The sequence below is a fragment of the Barbus barbus genome (assembly GCF_936440315.1).
Source record: "Barbus barbus genome assembly, chromosome: 17".
Lineage (NCBI taxonomy): Eukaryota > Metazoa > Chordata > Actinopteri > Cypriniformes > Cyprinidae > Barbus > Barbus barbus.
The window spans coordinates 29,991,638-30,004,357 of NC_136745.1; the positions used below are offsets into that span (position 1 = coordinate 29,991,638).

General features: G+C 46.1%; 1 protein-coding gene across 3 annotated transcripts in view; it reads left to right on the plus strand.

Moving 5' to 3' along the window:
* Positions 1–12,720, plus strand: part of LOC306883440 (integrator complex subunit 10-like) — a 32,630-nt gene that overhangs the window by 3,099 nt on the left and 16,811 nt on the right. For all 3 annotated transcript variants that reach the window (XM_079438707.1, XM_079438706.1, XM_079438708.1), the window contains exons 2-3: positions 11,917–11,984; positions 12,073–12,176. In XM_079438707.1, coding sequence (XP_079294833.1) covers positions 11,917–11,984; positions 12,073–12,176 — 172 coding nt within the window. The remainder of the gene's footprint in view (positions 1–11,916; positions 11,985–12,072; positions 12,177–12,720) is intronic.

Consider the following 12,720-nt stretch of genomic DNA (forward strand, 5'->3'; position numbering starts at 1 on the left):
TTTTACAAGCAAGCCCATATTGCCAAGTCCCTCCCCTACACATCTCTCTCTGTGACGGTAACAGCACACTCTTTACATAACAGGGCAGTAAATGAACCAAACCCACCCGAACTGACTTGAACATAAACACACATAACATTGCTGACGCAAAAACCCAACCATCTTACTTAAATAACGCATAAATCAACTCTAAACAAATACCCATAATGCACCTGGCTGCTAGCGCTGATTGCCAGGTCATTACATAACCCCCTCCACAAGAGGGTTAGTGTCCCCACAACCCTAATCTCCCACAACAAAATCCAGCAAATGTCCTGGCCGGCGTCGAACACGCTTCGGCCTCCCTGATGTTCCACTCCCAGCGCCAGGCTCAGTCTGGAGTCCGTCATTGTCCATCTCGGCACTGGGAGTGGATGGTGGGGAGCCGCCCAGCCTTCCACCAGTCTCTTGCTCTGGGGCCAGTGGGTGGTACGGTGCCAACCGGTCCTTATGAAGCACCACCCGTCTACCCCGTCCAGGCATTCGGACCCGGAAGACCACCTCTGAAATTTGGTCCAGAATCTCCCCAGGTCCCTGCCAATGATGAGTCAGTTTGGGTGACAGCCCCCGCTTCCTTTGGGGGCAGAACACCCACACTCTGTCCCCTGGCCCAAGGGTAGGCCCGTGGGCACGGGCGTCATACGCCCGCTTCTGGCGGGCTCCAGCGTCCTCTAGAGCCTCCCTGGCCAGTTGATGAACGGTGCTCAGACGCTCCTTCAATCGCCTGAAATAGTCCAGTTCTGGCCCACCGGCAATCTCTGGCTCGGGGGGCGACTCGAACACCAAGTCCACCGGCGTGCGGCGCTCCCTGCCAAACATCAGCGCCGCCGGTGAGCACTGACTCGACTCCTGCACTGCTGTCCTATACGCCCACAGGACCAGGGGCAGATGCTGGTCCCAGTCTCTCTGATGCTGACTGGTCAAAATGGCAAGTTGGGTCGCCAGTGTGCGGTTGAACCGCTCAACCAGTCCATCGCTTTGCGGATGGAGGGGAGTGGTTCTTGTCTTCTTCACCCCCAACCGCTGGCACACCTCACTGAACAATCGACTCTCAAAGTTCCGCCCCTGGTCACTATGAAGTTCGTCCGGCACCCCGAACCGGGCGAACATCTCATCCACTAGTCGCTGCGCCGATGTGTAAGCACTCTGATCCGGCACCGCATACGCCTCTGGCCACTTTGTAAAGTAGTCCATAGCGACCAGGACAAAGCGGTTGCCAGCCTCTGTGATGGGGAACGGACCCAAGATGTCCACCCCGATCCTCTCCATGGGCGCCCCGACTAGGTACTGCTGCAACGGCGCATGAGAGCGTCGGCTGGGTCCTTTCTGTGCTGTGCAGACATCGCAGCAGTGAACGTGCAGCTCTGCATCCTGCCGACACCCCGGCCAGTAGAATCGCTGCCGCAGCCGCCGCACTGTCTTAGAGTTCCCGAAATGGCCGGCTCCAGCTGCCCCATGAACCCAACGGAGGACCAACGGCCGCAGAGTGTGGGGAACCAGGAGTTGCAGACGGTCGATTCCCCCCCCAGGTGCCTGCCACCGCCTGTAGATCACACCATCGTGGAGCTCCAGGCTGCCCCACTGAGAATGAAGCGACTTGATCTCGGGACCCTGGGAGGACACGGCTGGCCAGTCTGGACGTGTTCGGGCCTCCAGCCAACCCCTCACCTTTACCAGCACTCGGTCATTCGCCTGCTGTTGCCTCAGCTGCTCGGTGGTGAACGGTTCCCCATCTCCACCCCTGTCACCCGGCCCTACTGCCGCCGACGATGGCCCCAGACCTCTTTCTTCCTGACGACCACAGTATCGACACTCATCAGCGAGGCATGGGCGTCTGGAGAGGGCGTCAGCATTGGCATGCTGTCGCCCTGGTCGGTGCTGAACCTCAAAGTCATACTCTTGGAGGATCTCCAGCCACCTTGCCACCTGACCCTCTGGCTGGCGGAAGTTCAGCATCCAGGTGAGGCTAGCGTGGTCGGTCCTCAGTGTGAACCTGGTGCCCAGGAGGTAGGGCCTGAAATGACGGACTGCCAGGATCACCGCTAGCAACTCCCGCCGGGTGACACAGTAATTTCTTTCTGGGCGACTGAGGCTGCAGCTATAGTAGGCCACCACTTGCTCCCCAGACTCCCCCCTCTGGCTGAGTACAGCCCCGACCCCCACGTTACTAGCGTCAGTGTCCACAAGGAAAGGTTTTTTGGGATCAGGGTAGGCCAGGACAGGAGCGTCGATGAGAGCGGCTTTTAGCTGCCTGAAAGCTGCCGCACAGTCCTCAGACCACCCAAACCGCCGGCCCTTGTTTGTCAGCTGATGTAAGGGGCTGGCGATGGTTGCAAAGTCTCTGACGAACCTCCTATAATAGGAGGCCAGGCCCAGGAAGCTCCGTAGCTCAGAGATGTTGGTTGGTGGGGGCCAATCCCTCACCGCGGCCACCTTTGTTGGGTCGGTGGCCACCCCGCTCTCGCTAACCACGTGCCCCAGGAACTGCGTCTGGCGGGTGAGCAGGTTACACTTGGCCGGGTTCAACCGCAACCCGGCACTACGGATGGCTGTCAGGACCTCCCATAAGTTGTGGACAGCCTGGTCAAAGTCTCTGGCATGGACCAACAGATCGTCCAAGTAGACCACACAGCGAGTGCGGGGAATGTCTTTAAGGACACGCTCCATCAGCCTTTCAAAAGTGGCTGGGGCGTTACACAGTCCAAAGGGCATCACCCTAAACTGCCACAGTCCTTGCCCTATGGTAAACGCAGTTTTGGGCCGGGCCTCTGACGCCAGCTCTACTTGCCAATACCCGCTGCGCAAGTCCAAAGAGCTGAACCAACAGGATCCAGCTACATAATCCAATGCATCATCAATGCGCGGCAGCGGGTATGAGTCCTTGCGGGTGACCGCATTCAGTCGTCGAAAGTCCACGCAGGGGCGCCACCCCCCCGTTTTCTTCCGCACCATGACCATGGGTGCGGCCCAGGGACTGTCCGAGGGCTCAATAATGCTGTTAGCTGCCATATCTCGGATCATTTCTTCGGCAGCCTGGCGCTTAGCGAGAGGCAGTCGGTGGGGGCGCAAGCGAATGGGGGCCGCGGGGCCAGTGTCAATGTGATGCTGCACCAGAGCTGTCCTGGTACAGTCCTCCTCTCGGGCTGCAAAAATGTCCACAAATTCTCTCAATAGGTGTTGCAGCTGCTCCTGCTGCGACGTGCTTAGATGCTCACCGCTTCGCCGCCCCAACTCCTCAACAGCAACAACAGTCTCAGGTGATGGGGGGGCGGATGGAGTGTGTGGTGATAACGGCTGGGGTGTGCTGGTCTGAGCTACAATGCTCCCCCAGGGCTCCCCCTGAGTCTCTGCAGCTCTTGTGCGGCGGCTGGGGGCTGGAGCCGGCGAGCACTGATGTCTGGACGGCGGCTGTGGGGCGGCTGCCTCTCCATGGCGGCTCCGGCCCAACCGGAGCGGCACGGTCTCGTTACCGAGGCAGAGGGCGGCCCCTGGCACGTCGACACGTGCTCCCCAGTGGGCCAACAAGTCCAGGCCAACAATGCACTCATCTCTGATGTCGGCGAGCCAGAACTCGTGGCGCGTCTGGCTCGTCCCCACCACCACAGACAACAGCTTCTTCCCAGGCATTACTGTCCTTTCACCCGTGACGGTGAGTAGTTCGGTATTGGTGGGGGTCCAGTCCTCTGGAAGGGGACCGGCCGTTCCTGACAACAGTCCTTTTCGTAGCAAGCAAATGGTGGACCCCGTATCCACCAGGGCGCTGCAGGGCTGCCCGTCAACCACACAGTCCAGGTACAGTCCTCTGGTAATCCCGCAGCGCCCCACAGTAGGGCAGTCATTGTGGACGGGTGCCATAGAACGGGGTGAGGGTCCCCTCACTGCCTCACTCCGAGGTCGTTTCCCGGGGGTGACATTGCCCGGGGCCGGGGGCTCGGGGCAGGGCAGTCCCTGGCGAAGTGCCCCGGTTCTCCGCAGCGGAAGCAGCGGTCTAGTCTGGACCTCCGTCGGGGGGTCACCGCTGGTTGGACCCAGCTGACCTCCTCCTCAGACTGGACTCCTTCCACCTCTCGTTCGGCTGCTCTCGTTAGCTGGCGTTGGAGCGGAGCTTGACTTGTCATCGGCCCAGCCTGTAGCACCTCCTCGGCTCGCTCAGCCTCTCTCAGCGCCTCACTGAGATCTCGGGGTGACAACAGGCGGACATGCTGGCGGAGCCGCTCAGGTGTAAGGCCCCGCAGGAAAGCGTGGAGGCTCAGCTCTTCCCTCGCTGTGGCCGGAAAGGTAGGGTAGCCCCTCCGGGCATAGACCCGGATGTCAGCGGCGAATGTGCCCACACTCTCTCCTTCACGTCGACGTCGGTTTGTCAGCTCCTCCCTGCTCTGCTCTGCGGAGGTTCTCTGCCCGAAGCGGCGGTTGAGAGCAGCGGTGAGGGCCTGGAGATCACGCCGCTCTTCAGGGGACAGATCGATGAGGACCTGAAGCGCGGGACCCTCCAAGGCGAGGGCTAAGTGAGTCGCTGTCTCCTCGCGGCTCCATCCATCGTGGAGAGCAGCCAGGTCGACCTGTGCCAGGTAAGGCTCCAGGGGTGTCAACCCGCTGTATCGTGGCAGCTTGGCAGGTGATCGTATGAGGATGCCTGGGCGGCCATTGATTTGTAGTGTCGGTGTGACGGCCGGTGGTTCGTTCCGCCCCTGACCAGGAACGCGGTACATTGTCCGGGGAACACTGGCGCCGTCAGGTTGGTGCGGAGCCCTGCTCCTCCGCGTCGTCTCACTTGTCAGGCGCTCTAACATGATGCTGTTCTCTCGGATGGCACGCTCTAATTCGCCTATACTTTGCTCCATATTGGCGTCTTCTAAACAGCCCAAATCCCACTTCTGACACCACTGTAACAACTGGCTGTTGTTCTGTAGAACGTGGGGCTAACCGGAGCTAAGTTAGGCCGCTCCACTATTACTGACTAATTACTAGCAGGAAATGCGAGCACTCGTGTCCCATACACCGCACGACTTTGAGTGTCTCTGTCGGCCAAAGCAGTGGCAAAACAAACCAGCAGGAGGCAGTAATGTCTTCATTACACATTTATTCTGAACACAGAATTAGAACTTTTACAAGCAAGCCCATATTGCCAAGTCCCTCCCCTACACATCTCTCTCTGTGACGGTAACAGCACACTCTTTACATAACAGGGCAGTAAATGAACCAAACCCACCCGAACTGACTTGAACATAAACACACATAACATTGCTGACGCAAAAACCCAACCATCTTACTTAAATAACGCATACATCTACTCTAAACAAATACCCATAATGCACCTGGCTGCTAGCGCTGATTGCCAGGTCATTACAATATTATACTCTATTCTGACACAGAAATAACGCTAATGCAGCTCTATCCCACAGACTTCAACACACAGGTGACAAAACAACAATATTATACTCTATTCTGACACAGAAATAACACTAATGCAGCTCTATCCCACAGACTTCCAACATACAGGTGACAAAACAACAATATTATACTCTATTCCGACACAGAAATAACGCTAATGCAGCTCTATCCCACAGACTTCAACACACAGGTGACAAAACAACAATATTATACTCTATTCTGACACAGAAATAACGCTAATGCAGCTCTATCCCACAGACTTCAACACACAGGTGACAAAACAACAATATTATACTCTATTCTGACACAGAAATAACGCTAACGCAGCTCTATCCCACAGACTTCAACATACAGGTGACAAAACAACAATATTATACTCTATTCTGACACAGTAATAACGCTAACGCAGCTCTATCCCTCAGACTTCAACATACAGGTGACAAAACAACAATATTATACTCTATTCTGACACAGAAATAACGCTAACGCAGCTCTATCCCTCAGACTTCAACATACAGGTGACAAAACAACAATATTATACTCTATTCTGACACAGAAATAACGCTAACGCAGCTCTATCCCACAGACTTCAACATACAGGTGACAAAACACCAATATTATACTCTATTCTGACACAGAAATAACTCTTATGCAGCTCTATCCCTCAGACTTCAACACACAGGTGACAAAACAACAATATTATACTCTATTCTGACACAGAAATAACGCTAACGCAGCTCTATCCCACAGACTTCAACACACAGGTGACAAAACAACAATATTATACTCTATTCTGACACAGAAATAACACTAATGCAGCTCTATCCCTCAGACTTCAACACACAGGTGACAAAACAACAATATTATACTCTATTCTGACACAGAAATAACGCTAATGCAGCTCTATCCTATAGACTTCAACACACAGGTGACAACACAACAATATTATACTCTATTCTGATACAGAAATAACTCTAACGCAGCTCTATCCCTCAGACTTCAACACACAGGTGACAAAACAACAATATTATACTATATTCTGACACAGAAATAACGCTAATGCAGCTCTATCTCACAGACTTCAACACACAGGTGACAAAACAACAATATTATACTCTATTCTGACACAGAAATAACGCTAACGCAGCTCTATCCTATAGACTTCAACACACAGGTGACAAAACAACAATATTATACTCTATTCTGACACAGAAATAACACTAATGCAGCTCTATCCCGCAGACTTCAACACACAGGTGACAAAACACCAATATTATACTCTATTCTGACACAGAAATAACGCTAACGCAGCTCTATCCCACAGACTTCAACATACAGGTGACAAAACAACAATATTATACTCTATTCTGACACAGAAATAACGCTAACGCAGCTCTATCCCTCAGACTTCAACATACAGGTGACAAAACAACAATATTATACTCCATTCTGACACAGAAATAACGCTAACGCAGCTCTATCCCACAGACTTCAACATACAGGTGACAAAACACCAATATTATACTCTATTCTGACACAGAAATAACTCTAATGCAGCTCTATCCCTCAGACTTCAACACACAGGTGACAAAACACCAATATTATACTCTATTCTGACACAGAAATAACGCTAACGCAGCTCTATCCCTCAGACTTCAACACACAGGTGACAAAACACCAATATTATACTCTATTCTGACACAGAAATAACGCTAACGCAGCTCTATCCCACAGACTTCAACATACAGGTGACAAAACACCAATATTATACTCTATTCTGACACAGAAATAACGCTAACGCAGCTCTATCCCACAGACTTCAACATACAGGTGACAAAACACCAATATTATACTCTATTCTGACACAGAAATAACTCTAATGCAGCTCTATCCCTCAGACTTCAACACACAGGTGACAAAACAACAATATTATACTCTATTCTGACACAGAAATAACTCTAATGCAGCTCTATCCCTCAGACTTCAACATACAGGTGACAAAACAACAATATTATACTCTATTCTGACACAGAAATAACGCTAATGCAGCTCTATCCCACAGACTTCAACATACAGGTGACAAAACAACAATATTATACTCTATTCTGACACAGAAATAACTCTAATGCAGCTCTATCCCTCAGACTTCAACATACAGGTGACAAAACAACAATATTATACTCTATTCTGACACAGAAATAACTCTAATGCAGCTCTATCCCGCAGACTTCAACACACAGGTGACAACACAACAATATTATACTCTATTCTGATACAGAAATAACGCTAATGCAGCTCTATCCCACAGACTTCAACACACAGGTGACAACACAACAATATTATACTCTATTCTGACACAGAAATAACTCTAATGCAGCTCTATCCCGCAGACTTCAACACACAGGTGACAACACATCAATATTATACTCTATTCTGATACAGAAATAACGCTAATGCAGCTCTATCCCACAGACTTCAACACACAGGTGACAACACAACAATATTATACTCTATTCTGACACAGAAATAACGCTAATGCAGCTCTATCCTATAGACTTCAACACACAGGTGACAAAACAACAATATTATACTCTATTCTGACACAGAAATAACACTAACGCAGCTCTATCCCTCAGACTTCAACACACAGGTGACAACACAACAATATTATACTCTATTCTGACACAGAAATAACGCTAATGCAGCTCTATCCTATAGACTTCAACACACAGGTGACAAAACACCAATATTATACTCTATTCTGACACAGAAATAACGCTAACGCAGCTCTATCCCACAGACTTCAACACACAGGTGAAAAAACAACAATATTATACTCTATTCTGACACAGAAATAACGCTAACGCAGCTCTATCCCTCAGACTTCAACATACAGGTGACAAAACAACAATATTATACTCTATTCTGACACAGAAATAACTCTAATGCAGCTCTATCCCTCAGACTTCAACACACAGGTGACAACACAACAATATTATACTCTATTCTGACACAGAAATAACGCTAACGCAGCTCTATCCCTCAGACTTCAACACACAGGTGACAAAACATCAATATTATACTCTATTCTGACACAGAAATAACACTAACGCAGCTCTATCCCTCAGACTTCAACACACAGGTGACAAAACAACAATATTATACTCTATTCTGACACAGAAATAACACTAACGCAGCTCTATCCCGCAGACTTCAACACACAGGTGACAACACAACAATATTATACTCTATTCTGACACAGAAATAACGCTAACGCAGCTCTATCCCGCAGACTTCAACACACAGGTGACAAAACAACAATATTATACTCTATTCTGACACAGAAATAACGCTAATGCAGCTCTATCCTATAGACTTGAACATACAGGTGACAAAACAACAATATTATACTCTATTCTGACACAGAAATAACGCTAACGCAGCTCTATCCCACAGACTTCAACACACAGGTGACAAAACAACAATATTATACTCTATTCTGACACAGAAATAACACTAACGCAGCTCTATCCCTCAGACTTCAACACACAGGTGACAAAACAACAATATTATACTCTATTCTGACACAGAAATAACGCTAACGCAGCTCTATCCCTCAGACTTCAACACACAGGTGACAAAACAACAATATTATACTCTATTCTGACACAGAAATAACACTAACGCAGCTCTATCCCTCAGACTTCAACACACAGGTGACAAAACAACAATATTATACTCTATTCTGACACAGAAATAACGCTAACGCAGCTCTATCCCACAGACTTCAACACACAGGTGACAAAACAACAATATTATACTCTATTCTGACACAGAAATAACACTAACGCAGCTCTATCCCTCAGACTTCAACACACAGGTGACAAAACAACAATATTATACTCTATTCTGACACAGAAATAACGCTAATGCAGCTCTATCCTATAGACTTCAACATACAGGTGACAAAACAACAATATTATACTCTATTCTGACACAGAAATAACACTAACGCAGCTCTATCCCTCAGACTTCAACACACAGGTGACAAAACAACAATATTATACTCTATTCTGACACAGAAATAACGCTAACGCAGCTCTATCCCACAGACTTCAACACACAGGTGACAAAACAACAATATTATACTCTATTCTGACACAGAAATAACACTAACGCAGCTCTATCCCTCAGACTTCAACACACAGGTGACAAAACAACAATATTATACTCTATTCTGACACAGAAATAACACTAACGCAGCTCTATCCCGCAGACTTCAACACACAGGTGACAAAACAACAATATTATACTCTATTCTGACACAGAAATAACGCTAATGCAGCTCTATCCCTCAGACTTCAACACACAGGTGACAAAACAACAATATTATACTCTATTCTGACACAGAAATAACGCTAATGCAGCTCTATCCCACAGACTTCAACACACAGGTGACAAAACAACAATATTATACTCTATTCTGACACAGAAATAACGCTAATGCAGCTCTATCCCACAGACTTCAACACACAGGTGACAAAACAACAATATTATACTCTATTCTGACACAGAAATAACGCTAATGCAGCTCTATCCCTCAGACTTCAACACACAGGTGACAAAACAACAATATTATACTCTATTCTGACACAGAAATAACGCTAATGCAGCTCTATCCCACAGACTTCAACACACAGGTGACAAAACACCAATATTATACTCTATTCTGACACAGAAATAACGCTAATGCAGCTCTATCCTATAGACTTCAACACACAGGTGACAAAACAACAATATTATACTCTATTCTGACACAGAAATAACGCTAACGCAGCTCTATCCCGCAGACTTCAACACACAGGTGACAACACAACAATATTATACTCTATTCTGACACAGAAATAACGCTAACGCAGCTCTATCCCGCAGACTTCAACACACAGGTGACAACACAACAATATTATACTCTATTCTGACACAGAAATAACGCTAATGCAGCTCTATCCCTCAGACTTCAACACACAGGTGACAAAACATCAATATTATACTCTATTCTGACACAGAAATAACACTAACGCAGCTCTATCCCTCAGACTTCAACACACAGGTGACAAAACAACAATATTATACTCTATTCTGACACAGAAATAACACCAATGCAGCTCTATCCCTCAGACTTCAACACACAGGTGACAAAACAACAATATTATACTCTATTCTGACACAGAAATAACGCTAATGCAGCTCTATCCCTCAGACTTCAACATACAGGTGACAAAACAACAATATTATACTCTATTCTGACACAGAAATAACGCTAATGCAGCTCTATCCCTCAGACTTCAACACACAGGTGACAAAACAACAATATTATACTCTATTCTGACACAGAAATAACGCTAATGCAGCTCTATCCCTCAGACTTCAACATACAGGTGACAAAACAACAATATTATACTCTATTCTGACACAGAAATAACGCTAACGCAGCTCTATCCCACAGACTTCAACATACAGGTGACAAAACAACAATATTATACTCTATTCTGACACAGAAATAACACTAACGCAGCTCTATCCCGCAGACTTCAACATACAGGTGACAAAACAACAATATTATACTCTATTCTGACACAGAAATAACGCTAATGCAACTCTATCCCGCAGACTTCAACACACAGGTGACAAAACAACAATATTATACTCTATTCTGACACAGAAATAACGCTAATGCAACTCTATCCCGCAGACTTCAACACACAGGTGACAAAACAACAATATTATACTCTATTCTGACACAGAAATAACGCTAATGCAACTCTATCCCGCAGACTTCAACACACAGGTGACAAAACATCAATATTATACTCTATTCTGACACAGAAATAACGCTAACGCAGCTCTATCCCTCAGACTTCAACACACAGGTGACAAAACAACAATATTATACTCTATTATTGTTTATTTATTTACTTTTATTTTTTGTTTATTCATATTTTAGTATTTGTTTTTTCTAAACATTTTCTTTATTTAGGTTTTTAGTGTCAATTACTTTTTCAATTCTAATTTATTCATATTTTGATTATTTCTTAGGTTTTTCTTAACATTTTATTTTATTTAAATTTCTATTTATTTATTTTTTAAATCAAAATTGCTTAATCGTATTCTTCTTATTTATTTTTCTTTACACTATTTATATTTTTCTAAACACTTCTACAGACGGTGCATGAACTGATAAATGCGTCTTGAATGCAATGCATGTTACTTTAGAGAAAAGGCCTCTATTTTGTCTAGTATTCTATTATTATGTCTTCATGTGACCAGGGAAATTACAAGCAGTAAAACTCTTCCTGATTCTGATAAATGTGCATTAATCAGTGTGCATATGCATCATGCACAGGTCTGTGGTCATTAGTTCTGTGCATCTGTGGATCGTGTGTGTTGGTTTAGTGTCTGATGTGTGTGTTATGTTTGTGTGTGCAGTATGAGATGTACAGTATCGAGCGTAACGCAGAGAGGACGGCCTCCGCCGGCAGACTCCTGTATGACATGTGAGTCACACTGCATTCACTCTGGATGCGTTCGCTGCACATGACGGCCCTCGTTTAACGTTCTTCATTAATGTTTCCTGATGCACAGATTCGTGAATTTCCCCGAGCAGCCGGTGGTCTGGCGTGAGATCGCAGTGATCACTGCTGCGCTACGAAACGACTGCCAGGACAAACACGCTCAGTTTCTCAAAGGTGTGTGACCTACATCAACTGTGTGTGTGTATCAGTGTTATTTAGTATTAGTTCAGAAGTTTTTAGTAATATTTTGAAATGGATTTAGTTTTATTAAAATGCTATAAATCCAAGGCACTCAAGTAGTGTGAAAAAATTAAAAAGCCTTTATTCACATGGCTTTAGAATTTAAAAACAACACATTTGTGCACCGACGCGTTGCAGCTAACTCGCCTTCATCAGGGTGTCCTTTATTTATATATTTTCATTTAAAATTTTACTTAAATCTGACAGTCAGTGTTAACTATTATTGTAATAAAATGTTTAGTTTTTTGTTAATATTTTGAATTCATTATTATTATTATTTTGTTTTTGTTTTAATTTTGGTTACATTTTTAGTAATTGTTTAACGTTTTTGTCATTTGTATTAGGTTTAGGTTTTTTTTTTTATATATATATTACTATTTATTTTCATTTCAGTTTTAGTGTCAGTTCAGTTCAGTTTTATTTTTTATTTATTTCCAACTTATTTATTTGCCGAGGCAACATTTCTAAATTTCATTAA